Source organism: Cervus canadensis, chromosome 1 (assembly GCF_019320065.1).
Source record: "Cervus canadensis isolate Bull #8, Minnesota chromosome 1, ASM1932006v1, whole genome shotgun sequence".
Classification (NCBI taxonomy): domain Eukaryota; kingdom Metazoa; phylum Chordata; class Mammalia; order Artiodactyla; family Cervidae; genus Cervus; species Cervus canadensis.
In genome coordinates, this window is record NC_057386.1 from 8,142,314 (window position 1) to 8,161,493 (window position 19,180).

Below are 19,180 nucleotides of genomic sequence, written 5' to 3' on the forward strand. Positions count from 1 at the left end.
TGGGGCAGCTTCAGAGTCTGAGGACCCACCTCTGCCTGGGGTGCAGGGTGCTTTAACCCCCTAGTCTTTCTCCAGTCTGTTTCCTTCCCTGGAGCACCCCTCTCCTGGACCCCCAGCTCTAGCATCCCAGCCTCCATATCATAGTATGGAAATGCAAAGACTTTTATTTTTCATTTTATTATAAAGCTGTTTAAAAGTTTGCTAGCAAGTGAGGGGGTAGTAGGGTGTAGGATGAGTTGGCGGGAGAGAGGCGCCCCATTTTTCCCTCCTAACACTGCTTTCCTCCCGCAGGACTTCTGTTCATCCCTGGGTCCTGCCCCACCTGGGGCCCGAGCCCTGCAGAGCCCTTTCATCCTGGCTCCCAACGCCACCCACCTGGAATGGACCCGCAACGCCAGCTTGGCCCCGGGGGCCTGGCCCCCAGCGCACTCCCTCCGGGCCTGGCTGGCTGCCACGGGGAGGTCCTGCACGGATGCCTGCCTGGACCACGGGCTGATCTGCGAGCCCTCCTTCTTCCCCTTCCTCAACAGCCAGGACGCCTTCCAGAAGTGAGTGAGCCCCTGCCTGACCCAGCCCAGCTGACCTCCCCTGTAGCCCCTCACTGCCTTGACCGCCTTGCCCCCTGGCCTGCCAGCAAGGGTGAGGGGGACTCAGTGCTTCCCAGAGAGGAAGGATCTGGAAGGCACCTTCCAGACAGGTATCCACATTGCAGCTCTACACCCTTGGCAAAGCCTCAGACCCCTGCCCAGCCTGTCTGGGCATCTTCTAGGTCCAAGCCGCAGAAACTGCCCCATTCCCCTGATGCATCAGCCTGTGGCCCCACCCTCTTGCCCACTCGCTCAGGAGCTGCCCACCCCAGCATTTCTCCCAGCACCTCCTAGAAACCTCCCTGGGTCTGGAATGGGTGGGCCGGGGCAGGGGAAATGGGCAGTGACCACCTCTGGTGGTGCCCACCCAGGCTGCAGGTGCCCTGTGACGGCATTGAGTCAGAGATGAACCACCTGTACCCGGCCTTCGCCCAGCCCGGCCAGGAGTGCTTCCTGCAGAAGGAACCTCTGCTCTTCAGCTGCGCCGGCTCCAGCACGAAATACCGGCGGCTCTGCCCCTGCCGAGACTTCCGCAAGGGCCAGGTGGCCTTGTGCCAGGACTGTCTGTGAGGGTGACCACCCAGCTGGCCCTCCCCACTGCAGGAGAAAGCACCAGCAGATTCCGAGCTCCAGTGACCCTCCTTCCCCTCGACGCCCCCGAACTGAAGCCTTCTTCCTTGACCGGGACGTGGGCAGGACAGATTGGTGCGTAGGTCTAGGGAGGGGGGAGACTCTGCCAAGCACCTGGTGCCTGCCCTAGGCAGGCTCCTCATGCTCCTCCCAGGGGCGCATGGCAGTGCAGTGGCCAAGCAGCTGGGGGTTGGTGTGAGGGTCTCACTGAGTGGCCCAGGAGCAGGTGGCCAGAGGTCCCTTGCTGGTGCAAGACCAGATCTGAACCAGATGGAGAGGGTTCTTGTCCTTCTTGGGCCCAGGAGGGGCCCTCTGGGTATACGACAGAGGAAGCAGGGTGAGGCTTGCTTGATGGCCCACTGAACAGTCCGCAGAGTGGGTAGTGATGCGTGAGGGGTCAACCTTGTCCCTCTGGAGCTATTTGCAATGTGGACAGAAAGGGTGGGGGGCCGGAGGGAAGGCCAGGCTGGGGGACCCTGTTTATGCCTCCTATTAGCTTTCTCAAATTCCCTCTGCCCTCCACACTTGGGGACTACAGTCAGAGGCTGCAGGGACCACCTGGAACCTGGGTTGAATTGTCTCCCTCTTGCTTGTTCCAACTCTCTTCACTTTGGGCATTTCCTGAAATCTCCCCCAGCATGACTGCAACTCCAGACCGTGGACTTGCTTCCAAAGCCTCAGGCCCCGCCCCACCTCCCAAGCATCTTTCGTAGGCTTGGGATGGACCTTCAGCCCCACAGCACACCTGGCCTATTTCCTGGTTCCCCAGACCTGCTACCCCCTTGTGCCCTCCCACCCCATCAATGCTGCATCTGCGTCCCTACCTCCAGCTTCCTCCAGCCTCAGACCTCCTCTGGATCCAGCTGTCCATCCATCTTCGTGTGGCATGCCTTCCCCTTCACCCTGAGTCCAGAGCCCTGCTTGAGGAAAAAGACCAGGACTTCAGAAACACTGCCACCCCACCCCAGTTGGTTTTTAATCCCACTCCCTTTCTGGAAACCTGCCCCACCCACCTAGGCCTGCCCCTCCACCCTTTTGGGGAGGCAGTCACAGGACCCTGAGTCCAGAGAGGGGGGACGAGCCCCGCTGTGGGCCTGAGGGTGGACACCTCCCATCAGAGAGCCCTCTCGGCCTGAGTGGCCCCTGTGGCTACAGAAACTCAATAGTCACCAAGGACCTGACCTGTCGGGGGAAAGCAATAGAGATACTCTTTTCTCTCTCTCTTTTTTTAAAAATTTATTTCTTGAAATAATAAATATTTTATTGGGATGTGAGGTGCAGAGGAGGAGCTGTGCTGTTTCTCATCTTTTTCCTGGGATGCCCAGGCCTGGAGGAGGAGTGGGGTGTGAACACCCAGGGTGGGGGGCAGATATCTGGGGCCCGTGGGCCCCTCCTCCACATTGTCACTCCATCTACAAGGTTAGTGCTGTGGCAGGCTGCTCAGAGGAAATCCCTACAGGTGTCAGAAGTCCACGGGCCCCTCCGACCACCCCAGCACTGTGACTTTAGGGACCCTGCTTGACCAGCAGGCTGTCCCCGGTTCTGTCCGCCTGGGTTTGATCTCTGCTGGCTGTGCTTGCTGTGAGGTCAGAGAACAGAAATGCATTTTGAGGAGAATCTCTGAGCTGGATCGTGATAAGATGACTGACTACGGGAGGGAGGTCAAGACAGCAGAGGAAAAAGATGAGTTCATCTCCCAATGAACACATCAAAAATACATGTACACATGGAACAATTCTCACAGAAAACCAGCTGAAAGCTGGCACAAGATCCTTCACAACCAAAGCTGCAAGGAAGATCCCCATGTAACTGGGTAGGACAGGGGGGAAAGAAAGCAGGATGGAATCTGCACCCCTGGGAGGGAGCTGTGAAAAAGGAAAAGGTCCCTCATCCTGGGAACCCCCTTGGCCATTTGGGAGGCCTGCTGGGCAGACAGGGAGCTGAAATGGCCTGGTCTTTGCTCAAGAGGACTGTGCAGGTGCTGCCTTGCTGCCAGGTAGGGCAGAGAGAGACCAGCACTGACAGCTGTCACATCGCTGTACTTCCCAGCCAGAAACACACTCCTGCCAGTATGTGCAGGGTGTGCAGTGGATGGGGTTTCAGCTGACGGACCCAGGGAGAAGGCTCGATTTAGCTGCATAGAAATATCCCAAAGGGCCTAGAATGTGGTCTAGGCCACCACTGTCAACCCATACAAGATGGGCCATGAGTCTGCCGTAGGATCCACTGTCAGTTTGCTCAGGCAGGGTGTGGCTACAGTGGCCATGGGCTTTGTAGGGGCAGGGCTGACATCTGAGCCGATTATCAGTGTTCCCTCAGCAGAGGTGAGTCCAGGGCGGGTCCAGCAGCAGCAGACTTCATTGGTACGCACACTGGGTGGTGGGCAGCATCACTGAATTGCATGTCCCCTGTGGACAACCCGTGGGGAGGAATACACCAGGGTTTCTTTCCCAGTAGGAGCACTCCACTCCTGCCTACCTCACACTGCAGCTTAAAGCCAGATCTGGGGTTTTTAACTCCCAACGACTGGGGAGCAGACCCTGCCCCCATCAGGGCTGTGACAACCACAGAGCAAAGAGGCTGCTCCACCCAACATCCAGTGTAGGCTCTGGTCTCCCCAACACCAAACATACTCCCCATCAAGAGGACAATGGCCAGCACACCCTGAGGAAAGACGTAGCAGGCACCCACACCAAAAACAGCCCTCACACCAAAAATACACACAGTCTACACAGGGTCACCAGAGAGCAAAAGAATCACATACAAAAGAATCACAAAAAACTAGAAAGAAAGAACTCAAGCCCAATACACGAGAAAACCATCAGGACACTAAAGAAAAAGAATAAAGAAGGACTGAAATCAACTAGAAAACAAGGTTTAAACTGGCAACAAATACACACTTATCAATAACTATTTTAAATTTCAGTGGACTAAATGATCAAAAGACATAGCATGGGGACTTCCCTGGTGGTCCAGTGGTTAAGAATCTGCCTGCCAGTGCAGGGAACACGGGTTTGATCCCTGATATAGGAAGATCCCACATGCTGCAAGGCCACTAAGCCTGTGCGGCAACTACTGAGCCCGTGCATCAAAACTGCTAAAGTCCTTATGCCCTAGAGCCTGTGTTCTGCGAGAAGCGAAGCCGCCGCAGTGAGAAACCTGCACACCACAATGAAGAACAGGCCCGGCGTGCAGCAACAAAGACCCAGCACAACCGGAAATAATTTTTTCCCTTTTCAAGTGTTCATGGAGTATTCTCTAGGATAGACCACAAGGTATAATACAAAATAAGCCTCAACAAATTTAAGAGAATAGGAATTATTTCAAGCATCTTTTCTGACCACCATGGTATGAAACCAGAAAGCAACCACTGAAAGAAAAATGAGAGAAAAAAAGATTACATGGAGACTAAGCAACATGCTACTAAGAAATAATGGGCTGACAATGAAATCAAAGAGGAAATCAGAAAATACTTCGAGACAAGTGACAATGAAAACAAAAATCTATGGGATGCAACTAAAGCAGTTCTAAGAGGGACGTTCATAGAGACACAGGCCTTCCTCAGGAAACAAGAAAAATCTCAAATAAACAACCTAACCTACCACCTAAAAGAATTTAGAAAAAGAAGAGCAAAAACCCCAAAGTCAGCAAAATGAAGGAAATAATAAAGATTAGAGAGTAAATAAATGAAATAGAGATTTTTAAAAAAGCAAACAGAAGATCAGTTCAGTTCAGTCGCTCAGTTGTGTCCGACTCTGCGACCCCATGAATCACAGCATGCCAGGCCTCCCTGTCCATCACCAACTCCCAGAGTCCACCCAAACCCATATCCATTGAGTCAGTGATGCCATCCAACCATCTCATGCTCTGTCGTCCCCTCCTCCTCAGCCTTCAATCTTTCCCAGCAGCAGGGTCTTTTCCAATGAGTCAGTTGTTTGCATCAGGTGGCCAAAGTATTGGAGTTTCAGCTTCAACATCAGTCCTTCCAATGAATATTCAGGACTGATTTCCTTTAGGATGGACTGGTTGGATCTCCTTGCAGTCCAAGGGACTCTCGAGTCTTCTCCAACACCACAGTTCAAAAGCATCAATGCTTCGGTGCTCAGCTTTCTTTATAGTTCAACTCTCACATCCATACATGACCACTGGAAAATAGCCTTGACTAGATGGACAGAAGATCAATAAGGTTTTTTTGAAAGGATAAAAAAAATCGATGACCTTCTAGCCAGGTTCAGCAACAAGAAAACAGAGAGAACCCAAATAAACAAAATAAGAAATGAAAGAGGAGAAATGACAACTGATCTCTCAGAAATAAAATCATAAGAAAACACTATGAACATTTATATGTCAACAAATTGGACAACCTAGAAGAAACGGGCAAGTTTCTAAAAACATACAGCCTGACAAAATTAAGTCAAGAAAAAACAGATAATTTGAACAGATTGACCTCTAGAAGTGAAATAGAATCTGTAATTTAATAAAACAAAAAACTCCCTGTAAACAAAAGTTCAGGACCGGATGGTTTCACTGGAGAATTCTAAAAAGACATACAAAGAACTTACACAAATCCTCAAACTATTCCAAAAGACTGAAGAGGAGGGAACACTCCCAAAGTCATTCTATGAAACCACTATCACCCTAATACCAAAACCAGACAAAAACACTAGAAAAGAAAATTATAGGCCAATATCTTTGATGAATATAGATGCAAAACTCCTCAACAAAATATTAGCAAATGAATCCAACAATATATAAAAAGGATCATACACCATGATCAAGTTGGCTTCATTCCAGAGTTGCAAGAATGATTCAACATACACAAATGTGATACACCACATCAACAAGATACAAAATCCACACAGTCATCTCATTAGATGTGGTGTATGTGATGTCACTTATATGTATTTAAAAATAATAAAAATGAATTTGTTTACAAAACTGAAAGAGACAAAACAAACCTATGGTTACCAATGGGGAAAGGATAGGGGAGACAGAAATTAGGAGTACGAAGTTAACAGATACACACTGCTACCCAGATGGCGCGAGTGGTAAAGAATCGCCTGCCCATAAAGGAGACACAGGTTTGATCCCTGGGTTGGGAAGATCCCCTGGAGGAGGGCATGGCAACCCACTCCAGTGTTCTTGCTTAGAGAATCCCATAGACAGCGGAGCGGGCGGGCTATGGTTCATAGGGTCACAAAGAGCAGACATGACTAAAGCAGCTTAGCACACACACATGTACATAAAATAGATAATAAGGATTTACTGTACAGCAGAGAGAATGACAACATCTTGTAATAATCTATAACAGAAAAGAATCTTAAATATATATATATATATAACTGAATCACTTTACTATACACTTGAAACTAATATAGGATTGTAAATGAGCTAGACTTCAATTTAGAAAAAAAGGCCAATATTTCCTGGGCATTTATTGTGCTTCAGACACCATGCTGAGAGTTTGGTATACAATTGGTCACTTTATGTGCCATCCTATTAGGTAGGCACTAGTTATCCCCCAGCTGAAGCTCCAATACTTTGGCCACCTGATGCAAAGAGGGGACTTAGTGGAAAAGACCCTGATGCTGGGAAAGATTGAAGGCAGGAAGAGAAGGGGACAACAGAGAATGAGATGGTTGGATGGCATCCTTGACTCGATGGATATGAGTTTGAGCAAGCTCCGGGAGTTGATGATGGACAGAGAAGCCTGAAGTGCTGCGATCCATGGGGTCACAAAGAATCGGACACGACTGAGAAACTGAAGTGAACTGACTTACCCCCCATTTGACAGTTGAGAAAACTGAGGTAACAGAGAGTTTAAGTAACTTGCCCAAGGTCACACAACTTGCAAGCAGAGAGATGGAATTTGCCATAAAGCAAGGATCAAATGACTCAATAGAGGGATAGCCCAGCATGGTGCCCAAGCCATAGGATGTATTCATGGTTTTGCATAATTCTGTGTTTGAGACGCTCCCCTAGTTCTCAACAGGGACAATGAGCTCCCCAGACACCAACTGGCACTGTCTGGAGATGTTTGATGGTCACACGGGGCTGGGGGAGTGGCCTGCTACCAGAAATCAGTGGGTAGAGGCCAGGGATGTGTATCAGCCTCCTACAGCGCACAGGACAGCCCCCAGCAACATGAACCATCCGGCCTGGAACATCGGCAGAACCAAGGCAAGAAACCCTGTTCTAGGCCAGTGGTTCTCCTACTCTGGCAGCATCAGAGTCATCTGACTCTGAGCTTATTAAAGCCCAGGCTGCTCTCACCCCACCGAGTTTCTGATTCAGTCAGTCTGGGGTAGGGCTTGGGAACCTGAGTTCTTACCAAGATAATGCCCACACGTTGCAAACCACTGGTCTAGACCAACTGGGTTGTTGTTTAGTCGCTCAGTAGTGTCCAACTCTGTGACCCCATGGACTGTGAGCCTGCCAGGCTCCTCTGTCCGTGGGATTTCCCAGCCAAGAACACTGGAGTAGGGTAGGTGTTTTACTTATTATTAATAGGGTCTTAGCTTGCAATCCCCTGATAACATAGGATGTGGAGCATCTTTTCATATGCTTACTGGCCATCGGTATATATCTTCTTGGTGAGGGGTCTGATCAGGTCTCTTGCCCATTTCTAAACTCTGGTTGCTTTCTTATTGTTAAGTTTTGTAAGTTTTGAGAGTTTTTTGTATGGAAGCCTACATTTGAATTCTCTTAAAATCTTAATGTGAGGTGGCAGGTGAAGCTGGAAGGGCAGGTGAGTGGCAGGAGAAAGAAGCCAGGCCCTGGGAAGAAACTGCAACTCCAATATAAGGCCAGATGCTAGTTTTAAGGGGGCCCTTCCTCCCTAAAACCGAAGCTGGCCACACTTTGCTCCACCCCCACCCCTGCTGAAATAGGCACAGAGTGGCCACAAGCATGGTGAAGCCCCATCCCAGTCCTCCGTGGGGAGTGTTAGCCATCCTCACATGTAGGATGCACCCAGATTAATTAAACCAAAATCTCTGGGTGATGGGAAGGCCTGAGAACCTCCTTTGGTGTTTCTAATGTGCATCCAACATGAACCACGGGCCTCCCCATCATGCCTGGATGGCTCCGTTATGCTCCCTCAACCTTCAGCTTTGTTCTTAGAGTCTCGGCTAGGTTGAGGGTGCTGGAGGAGGCCTCATTTAAAGGCTTACACCCCCTCCACCCCCACCCCCTGCAGCCTCCAGACCCAGAGCAGCTACTCCCTATAGCCTAGGGCTCAGGAGGCTGCCAAGCCTGGGAGTGAGGAGGAAAGAGACTGGGTCCAGCCCGGGCTTGGGGCCAAGAGCACACACAGGCCTCAGCTGGCTCCCAGACCGAATCCTGAGTTCAAGGACAGCAGGGAGAGTCAGGGAGGCTACCGACCAGCGTGCCTGCCAAGAACCAGGGAGGCGGGAGGGCTGCCGAGGGGCCAGGGTCTCCTCTGGTCTCTGCAGAGGGCTGGGAGGCGCTCCTGACTCCCGTTTCTCCTCCTGGTCACCAGGGACCCTCTAACCTTGGGTCGGGGCTGGCGGATTTGCCTCCCCCATGTCCTGGCACCACAGCCGCACCCCCTCTCTTTGGCTGACTCAAAGTCCCCCCCAGAACCCCACATGTTCCTCCTGTCATGTCTGGGGAGATGAGCCAGGGCAGGGTAAAGTCTCAGGAGAAAGAGGCCCATGTTTTAACTTCTATCTTTCTGCCCCATGGTCACTCTGGTTCCTCCAGCATCTTGTCTAGTTACCTTTAAAGTGGTCACAACATTTCCTTAAGTGGAGGTGGAGGGGGATCGTTTCAGGACTGTGCTAGGGAGAGGACCCTCCTGCTCTTCCCCAGGTTCCTCCTGCGCAGACTCCTGTCCCCCAGCTTGGAAGGGAAAACGGGGGTGAAAGCCCCCATTCCAGCTCTTACAAGGGCCGAGTCAGGCCCGGGCTGGCTTCCGGACACCCGACCTGCTGCCGTGGGGCTCACCTGATTTTACTCCTGTTTCCTCCTGTGTGATCCGAGGGAAATGATCCCAGCACACAGAGGACTTGAGGATGAAAAGAGGTGAGGCAGGTACGACCCGGGATGCAATGAGTGAGATGAGGTGGGTGTTGAGTGAGTGGGCTATGAAGGCTGAGGGCTGCCTCCGGGTACCTGGCCGGTGAGATCAGTCAGGCTCATGAGAGCGGCACCCAGCTTGCAGCTGAACCCCATATTCCACCTCCACCTGGAGGACCTTCTCTTTGCCACGGTTGAAGGAGACGGGGGTGGGGGGTGATGCTGTCCTTGGGTAGAAGGAGATGGATGGTGTCAAGGTTGAATTGTACACTCCTCCCCACCCCAGATGTATCGAAGTCCAACCCCGGTGGCTGTGAATGTTATCTGGAAAGTCTTCACAGATGTAATTAAGATGAGGTCCGATCGGATCAGGATGGGCCCAGAGTCATTAGGAAAGATGGAAATTTGGACACACACACACACAGGGGAGAAGGCCATGTGGAGACGGAGCAGAGCAATGTAGCTACAAAGCACGGAACACCAAGCATGCCTGCAACACAGGAAGCTGGAAGAGTCAGGGGAAGTTTTTTTCCAGAGCCTTCGGAGGGAGCGTGGCCCTGCCAACACCTTTTTCAGCTCAGCCTTCTAACCTCCAGAACTGTGAGAGAAAAAACTTCTGCTGTTTTAAGCCACGCAGTTTGTGAGAATTGATTACAGCAACTGCAGGAAACTAATACTCAAGGGGTCAGATTGCTGCTGCTTTTAAAGATAATAACAGGAGCGAGAGGTTACTGGCCCAGAGGTCGGAGCCGAATGCCCGCGGTCACAAGCCGGATGGCTCCCTGGCCAGGCTGTCGGCCCCAGAACACAGCCCAGTCCATCTTTTCTCATAAAAGCGTGGTGCTGACTCGGTAAGAGCCCTCAAAGGAGAAACAACGCTGGTGCCCAGGCGTGCAGGCAGGCTGCGGATCACGCCGGCGGTCCCGCACAAACCCCCAGTGCGGGCTCTCAGGGCACCTGGGAGCGTCATCAGGGCACGTCCAGTGGGAGAGGCTCGGTCCCTCGAGCCGGACTTCCCAGGTCGACTCTGCTTGATTCAGCCTTAGATCGTCTCTCTCTGACTCTTCTAAATATAGCCCAGGCTCGACTTCTAGCTTATTTGAATATGGGGCTCTGGAGAGAGTGATTCTGGAGAAAACTGCAGCTGGGGGGCTGGGCCGTGTGGGGGCTCCTTGGACCCATGCGAGACGCCCCTGGATGCTTGATACCCTTGCCCGAGCCCCTGCCTCGGACCTCCGGAACCGCCCTCTCTTGGCCACCACGTTCTGGGGTCCTCAGGAGGTGGGGATGGAGGGGTGGGTAGAGATTGTGAATTACGCATTTTGTCTAAAGTTGGCATCCTCATTTTCCATCTTGTTCCCTATCACTCATTCATTCAACAAACGTTGGCAACCAGCCTAAGCACTTGGCGTGGCATTTGACCCACGAGATACAAGTTCACCTATCTAGTGCCCGTGTCTTGGGCACGAGCACCCAGGCCTGGGGAATGGGACTCGCCGGGCTTCCTGCATCTGATGATGCTTGGTTTCCATCCATTCTGGAAAGTGCTCGACCGGCATCCCCTCGTATTTCACCTCTTCCAGGAAAACAGACCAGCCTCCTCCTCATCTCCTTGCCCTGGGACAGGTAATTTCTTTTGAAGCTGTGGTCCTTAAGAGGTTGTTTTTCCCGACCCCAAACCCCAGGCCACGCCTCTGGCTTCCAGGGAGGGGTCAACACCCAAGCCTCTTGGTGCAGGGCTTAGAAACACTCCTCGGCCTCATAGACTTAAAGTCTGCTGGCTTACTCTGACCACCTGGTAGTCTTCATATCCAGCTTCATTTGGGCCACACCCACCCTGAGGAGGCGGAGGTTCTGTCCTTCTCACAAGCTCAGCTGTGCCTTCACCTGGACATTGCCTTTTGTGGTGGTTTATATTCTGTAAAGAAAACTTTCCAGTTACTTAGGCTGAAGTAGAACTAAGTTGGTAACCTCCCCAAGGGCATTTATATTTCTAGAGTGGCTTTTCTCATGAGACAGAACAAAGAACTTGGGCTTTGGAATCAGACACCCCCTGGGCTCAAACCCCTTTGATGCTCATCACTATGGCAACCTGGGCAATCCGCTTCTCTGAGCTTTAGGAGCATCGTCTAGTTAACTGTGGACAAAACATATTGGGATTAGTTTCCCACGGCTGCTGTAACAGATGACCACAAACTTAGTGGCATAAAACACCACCAATGTATCAGTTTACAATTCTGGAGGTCAAAGTCGGAGATGGGTCTCATGGCTAAATCAAGGTGTCAGCAAGGCTGCAACCCTTCTAGAGATTCTGGGGAAGGACCTATTCCTGCCTTTTCCTCCTTCTGGAGGTTGCTTGCATTCCTTGGTTTGTGGCCCCTCTACATCCTCAAAGCTGTCAATGGCTTGTCAAGTCCTTGTCTCACTTCATCACTTGGACACTGACCCTCCTGCCCCTCTTGTGGTTCCACTGTGCCCTTGTGGATTATCCAGGACAATCTCCCTGACTTTGACTATTTCAAAGTCAGCAGATTAGCAACCTTAATTCCATCTACAACTGTAATTCTCCCGTCTTCTCCCTTGCCATGTGTGTTAGTGTTCTTGAGAGAGGTAGATGTGTATGTATGTGCATATGCAGGGTAGGTACATATATCAAAAGAGATTTAAGAAATTGGTTCATATGATTATGGAGACTGGATAGTACAAACTCTGAAGTGGACCACCTGGCTGGAGACACAGGGAAGAGTTGATGCTCCCGTTCAAGTCTGAAGGTAGAAGTTTCTCCTAGGGGAGCTCAGTCTTTTGTTCTATTCAGGCTTTCAACTGACTGGTTAAGACCGACCCATATTAGGGAAGGCAATCTGCCTTATTCAAAGTCCACCTGCTTAAATGTTAATTTCATCCCCAAACCCTCACAGAAACATCCACAATATGTTTAACCACATATCTGGGCACTATGGCCCTGTGAAGTCAACACAGAAAATTAATCAACAGATGATGTAACATATTTATAGGTTCTTGGAATTAGAACATGGACATCTTTGATGGGGTAGGGGCATTATTCTGGTGACCACAGCTACCTCTGTATTAATTAGGTTTCCCCAGAGAAGCAGAACCAATAGGAGATATCTATCTATCTATAAAATGGAGGCTGGCAGCACTCATGATGTCCAGCCAGCAAGCTGGAGACCCAGGGGATCTGATAGTGTAATTCAAGTCTGAGTACAAAGGCCTAAAGAATCAGGTGAGCCAATAGTGTAAGTTCCAATCCAAAATCAGCAGGCTTAAGACCCAGAAGAACCAGTGTTTCAGTTTTAGTCCAAAGGTGGGAAACAGTCAATATCCCAGCTCAAGACAGTCAGGCCTTATTCACGGAAGGGTCAGCCTTTTTGTCTTATTCGGGTCCTCAACTGATTAGACAAGGCCCACTGACATGGGAGAGGGCAATCTGCGTTACTTGGCCTACTCACTCAAATACTAAACTCATCCAGAAACACCCTCAGAGACACACCAAGGATAACATTTGACCAAATATCTGGGCACACGTGGCATCGTCAAGCTGACACATGATATTAACTAACCATCACGCCTCCTTGCAGAGAAGTTTTGAATCCCATCATATATACTGGGGGGCTGGAGGGGGGGGCTAGTTCCTACTGGCTCGCAGAAACGGTTTTTAAATTTTTAGCAATTTTACAAGCCAAGTATCACATAGTTGGTGTCTTGAAACTGGCTGTGGTGGGAGTGTTTACGCCTTGGAAATTGGCACATGTTACAAATTAGGGCTTTTTATGTCTTATCTGCATTTCATTTATGAAAAATGGGTTTCTGCCACATGTAAGGTGCCTCAGTCACTGTTCAGTAAGTGATAATTCTCTTCTCTTTCCCCCTCTGCTAAAGTCCTGATTACCCCATGGAGGGGCTCCCCAGAAGGATGTCTCATGGGGTGGAAGGGGTGTCTGTGCCACTGTGGCCCTCCCTCCTCCCCTGCTTTCTTTCCTCCCAAAGTCTGCACTTCATGGCTCCGGCTCCATACAGGCTGCTCCTGCTCCCCCGGGCCCAGGCAGGCAGCTGCCCAGAGCCCCACTCATCCAGGGTTTGACAGCTGACTTATGGCTGTGGGCTGAGCAGGACCCTGCCTCCTGCCTTGCCACTGCTTAAGAAAATAATTAAATAACTAATGAAGAAACTGTTTATTGAGAGCCATTTACCACAAAAAGCCTCAGGGTACATTGTGCTCAAGCATAATTAAAAGTGGCATCTTTTAAACTTTGATTTGCCATGGAAAGCTGGCTCAGATGCCCCCATTCCTCTCTCTGATCCCAACTTTGCAGATGGGGCCTGGGAAGGTGGGAGTGGGGGGCCTGGTCATGGGGATAAAGGTGCAGCCAGAAAGCATGGGAGGGGCCCTGGGGAGGGGGCCCCCCAGAGATCAGAGTGGGCCCTCAAGTCTGAGAGAGCTGGTGCAGCTGTGGCCACCAGCGGGGAGGGAAGCAGATGGCTGCCCTCCAGGAAGGGGCAAGACATAGCCCAGTTCTGTGCCAACTGAGCCCAAAGTTGAGATTTCTACTTCTTAGACCCAACACCCTGCTCTCCTTCCCTTGCCAGCAATTGTGATTTGCTCGTTCATTCAGGAAGTGTTTATTGAGAATCTACTATGTGCGGAATCCTATGTAGGGAATCTGTGCACAAAAGATACTTGTTCCCATTGAGCTTATACTGCAGCTGGTGGAAGATAGACAAGAAACAAAACAAAGAAAACTACAGCAAGGAGCGGGAGTGTGAAGGTGGCTATTGATTTATAAGAAGGTACTTACAGAGACGGCATTTGGCCAGGAAGCTGGAGGAAGTGAGGCAAAAGGAACAGCACCCCAGGCAGAGGGAACAGGCTGTGCAAAGGCCCTGAGGCAGGGAGGAGCAAGGTGGGAAAAAACAAAAAGAGATGCAGGTGGAGCAAAGACAGGAATGTGGACAGTGGTGATCAGACTCCTTTCTACACTGAGTCCTAAACTCCAGTTCTGTACCTGAGCTAGACCCTCGAGGTACTGTGGTCGACCCCAAAATGGAGAGGCATTTAGATTACAGTGAAAAATGTAGCAGCAGAACCGTAAGCTACCAGGGCTTGTGATGATCAGCCAGGTGAGGCATCCCAAACGTGAACAAGGACAGGTGGTGGAGCCTAGAGAACTCTCCCCTCTGCATCTCCCACCTCTCCAGGGGCCTCCAAGGTGGACCCGGGAGGTAGCTTCTCCCGGGGACTGGCTCCCACTCAGCTTTCCATCTCTCTCCAACTGGGTTCTCTCCTGGCTTCCCTGGATGCATCAGCCTTATTCTTTTCCTGTTGAGACCCCCTTGGGAAAACCCCCTCCAGGAGGCCATGAGTCACTGCTGACTCTGGATAATAACTGTGTCCTTCCCCTTCTCCTGGGGAAAGAATGGTATTAACAGGACACATCCGGGTGCCAGGGCTCCTCCCACAGATCAGCGGTCACGTGAACGTGACCATCTGTGTTTGCCCTGCTCACTTGCTCTTTATGTTTCCCTAAAATCCAAGATGTTCATCCTTCTGCATCCCAACTAAGGCTAATGGGAACACCGAGGACCCCTAATTCTTGCCCGGAGTGGGGAAGTAGTAGTAAAAGGGACAAGAAGGGTGTCCATGCCTGTTAGAGTTGTCACATGGCTGTCCCCAAAAGGGACCACGCTAAGGACTGCAGACCAAAGCTCTCTGCTTTCTGCTTCCCCGTCATCACTAAACATGCTCCAGGGCCCAGGATGGTGCCCATACTTTAAGAATTCTGCCTTTGGGATAAGGCTGGAGGAAGGTCACATCCAGAAGTGAGGTGGACTGGCATCAGATAGGAAAGAAAGGAAAAGCAAAACTTTTTCAGGGCAGGTCCTCGGCCCCTTGGTATTCTGCAATTTCCACTTCATTTTTGATGAAAGAAACAAAATTGGTTCCAGGCCAGAAAGTAAGGAGAATCATCCCTAATTTTGGAAGCTTCTATGGCTGGCTTGATCTTTGGGGTCCTTGTTTCCTTCCATCCATCCGTTAATTAAAAAAAGACATCTGGGTGCCCAGCCTGAGCCCAGCACTGTGTTTTAAGCCCTCCAGACAGAGCTTTGTTCCCTCCATCCCTGGAGAAGAAGGACTTGCTCGAATGTTTCCGACTCCAGTGGAATTACAATTATAAAAAGCACACACACAGCAATTCAGGTTTAGGTTGAAAGTATTAATTTTCTGGTTTCAATTATTCAATAGAAATGAATGAAAATGCAAAAGGCATCTCAAAGGAGCTGCTCTCACCAGCAGGGGGGTATGTGTAGGCAGAGGAAACTGGCATAACATGGAGTCAAAGCAGGTGTGGTGAACCCAAAGGCCAAGGACTCCAGCACTTACCCCCAACCCCATCAGCCTAGGAGCTTCCCCAAGGTGGGGCGCCTCCTGCACCAACCCAAGACTTGGAGTTGGCACCTTCAAGGACTGATGATGAAGTTCCAATTCTTTGGCCACCTGATGCAAAGAGCTGACTCATTAGAAAAGGCCCTGATGCTGGAAAAGACTGAGGGCAGGAAGAGAAAGGGGCGACAGAGAATGAGATGGTTGGAGGGCATCACTGACTCAAGAGACATGAGTTTGAGCAAACTCAGGGAGATAGTGAAGGACAGGGAAGCCTGGCGTGCTGCAGTCCATGGGGTCGCAAAGAGTGGGACACGACTTAGCAACCGAACAACAATGGGGAATACGTTGGCTCCATCTGTGCCAGATGTTTGAGTTGTCTCTGTAAGACACAGCCCTACTCTCAGGAAGTTCACAGCCCATCAGGGAGATGGACTGGTGACTCCCCCATCCCATCACTGTGGCATCAGAGCTGCAGCCATGATGTTATGGCAACACAGGGGGCGGGGGTGGCTCGGTTGACTGGGGATGGTTGGGAGGTGGGGAAAGAAAAAGCTCCCTGGAGGCAGTGACTCCTGGCAGAATTCCAGAACTCAGAAAACCCAGCTTCGAACAAAGGCACTATTCTGGGCTCCTGGTGACCATTTGAGACAGGTTAATTTCCCTTGTGGCATGTCTAATTTGTCCTTCCTGTAAAAGAACCCGACTTCAGAGATCTCTTTTTTCTTGCCCACCCCCAAAAGAACAAGGTGGGGTGGGCTTGAGTCCAGATGACTGAATTACTAGGGCTGGACAGTTCCGGGGCTTTCAAAATGGGGACACTAGCTACTCTTGGATACAACTTCCCGAGGAAGGAAGCAGATCAGAGCTTTGAGGTTGGATGATTCTGATGGTGGGGAAACCTGTGTCACAGGTCCATGAGGACCCCTACCAGTGACAGGTCTTCAGAAGGGATGGTGCACAGATATAGAGATGGATCTAAAGAGCTCTGGCCTTGGGAACCCTGGCAAAGAATCCCAATCCCAAATGTACCTCCAGGGATGGAGCTGCCCATAACTGAATGGACCATCAGTATCTTGGAAGAGAAGCATCTCCATGGGGATCACCCATGGATGAAGATGGGGGCTTCCCCATTCCTGTGGGATCTCTGAGAGGGTGGAGAGGGGCATAAATTTCTTGCCTCTCTCAGAAGCAGGATTTTGGAGTAAGATTTAACTGAATTTAGTCAAGTGTGATCTATTTCAAGAGAATGAGAAGACAAGTCACAGACAGGAGAAAATATTTACCAAAGGACACATCTGATAAAGAACTGTGATCCAAAATATGCAAAGAACTCTTAAAATTCAACAATAAGAAAATGAACAACCCCAGAACGTCTGCTCACTCTCCTTGCTGTTAGTTCCTCTCTCATAGACCCTTGGATTTCAAGATTTCCATTTAAAGTTTTCCTATGTTTACTGACAGGTGACCTCCAGGAGCTTGTCCACTGCTGGGGAAGGAGGCCACACATAGTGATTAGTGATGCGAATGGACTTTCAAGGGTGTTCAAGCAGAGAAGGACCCAAATTTAAAGGACAGGAAGGACTCCACGGGCAGGTGGGAGCTCCGAAGTACCTAAGTGTCAGGGAACACCAGGATTACCTACACAACAAGGCAAAAGGACACAGAGGGGAAGAGTCTGGGCTTTGAAGAGAGCAGACTTTGAATTTGTTTGAATCCCACAAATTACTGACCTCCAGTGTGCCTCATTGTCCCCACTTGGAAACATGGATTTTCCATGGCACCCATGTCCTGGGATGGTTGAGTGGATGTTGGTATTTTTCTGGAGATGCAGTAACTGAGCATTGCTCTTGCGGTGTCAAAACCCCGGTTTCCTTGGGAGAACAGTCACTTCTCTCCTTTGGTCGCGTATGACCCAAGGCAGATCAACAGAGACGCCCATCCTCCCTAGGACCTCATCTCCAAGAGTGACACGGAGCTGACACAGGTGTTGTCAGGCATGGGGCTGGAGCCACTCTGGTTCCCGTCCTCCCTGGCCTGGCTCTCCAGCCGCCCGACAGCTTCTGAGCTCCCAAGGCAGTAAGTTCCCAATTCTGCTTAAACCAGTCAGGATTAGCTATCATGTGTAATTAGTGAGTATCAGCTGATGGTAATTACCACTGATGGAGGGTCCAAGGCATCAGGCACTGTGGTTACTGAAAGACTCAATATCCAAAGGCTATGGCCAGACTGTATATAAAAATAGAACTCTGACTCACAGCCTGCAGCAACCAGCCCAGGAAACCAACCCACTATTTACAGTAACCAGTCCAGAAAGCTGGCCTGCTGGCTTATAAGTCAGATTTGGGGGAAGTCACACCACTGTCTCTAGCAAACATCCTGGGAGCCTAACAACCACCCCTGTAACAATTGGCCCCAAACAGTCAGGATTTGATTCATAACCAGTAGCATCCCTAGTTTTTGACCCCACCTCCAACTTAGGACCAATCAGAGAGCACCAGATATGCACCTCTAACCAATCACTTCGGGTGACCCGCTGCCAGTGGACCACCCTCTCGACCAGCTTGCCCAGGCTGCCGGCTCCCAGGACACACGTGGGGCCCCTGCAAAGCCTTCCCGCTCCTCTGCCTGATTGTGTTTCTTCTGGAAGAAAAGTGATGGGGGCTATAGGAACCTTGAATAAATGGTGTTGCCTATTCTCACTTGGTCGACCTTCATTTATGTATTTTCACATTATTTTTTTTTTTACAAAAACCTGTATAGCACTCACTCTATGGCAAGCTCTATGTATATGCTGAAAGACCCCGACACAGACAAAAATCCCCAACCTCTTGCTGTGTGTCCTGTCTCACACACCTTTGGGGTTATCTCCACTTTGTGTCATCTTGGAGCTATTTTACAATTTCAAGTTGTAGAAAACGGATAGTAAGGCACACAATTTTTGTCCATAGGAATGCATAGGAGCTGAGTCTAATGGAATGCAACTGACTATCGCAGGTTTGCCTCTGTAAATTCATTTCCGCATTCCCAACTATCCACATGTGTGTGTTCTTTGAATTCTCCTTTGTATTGGCTGTGGTTCCCTCAGGAATTAACGAGTTCAAGAAAATCTTTGCTACATGTTCATTTTCTGTTTGAGCCACGATTTTACTTATAGAAATTATCCTTTAGTGACCTCTCCTAGTCCTCGACATGGGTAACATTGTAATCCTTCACTTTACAGAGGAAGACCAGGGAACACAGAGAGGCAAGGCAGTTTGCCTAAGGTCACACAGACAAGTGGACCTGGGATTTGGACCTGGGAATCTGGCTCTAAAGTCAGTGTGCCTCTCAGAATCCTCGAGCCCTTTTATCTGAGTTAAGTCCCCTCACTGACCCCACAAAATAAGTACATTATTTGTGGAATGAGAACAGGAAGGCACAGAGAGGTTAGGTAACTTATCGAAGCTCCTGCTCTTCTGGTGAATGGCTGATGCTACAATCTGGCAGCTGTCCACAGCAGAGGTGGTCTGGTGTTGGTGCT

The 19,180-nt window shown here is 50.2% G+C and overlaps 1 protein-coding gene across 2 annotated transcripts in view; it reads left to right on the forward strand.

Moving 5' to 3' along the window:
- Window positions 1–2,491, forward strand: part of MGAT5B (alpha-1,6-mannosylglycoprotein 6-beta-N-acetylglucosaminyltransferase B) — a 67,469-nt gene extending 64,978 nt beyond the window's left edge. For both annotated transcript variants that reach the window (XM_043461924.1, XM_043461931.1), the window contains 2 exons: window positions 292–548; window positions 959–2,491. In XM_043461924.1, coding sequence (XP_043317859.1) covers window positions 292–548; window positions 959–1,157 — 456 coding nt within the window. In that variant the 3' untranslated portion in view covers window positions 1,158–2,491. The remainder of the gene's footprint in view (window positions 1–291; window positions 549–958) is intronic.
- Window positions 2,492–19,180: the final 16,689 nt, after the last annotated feature.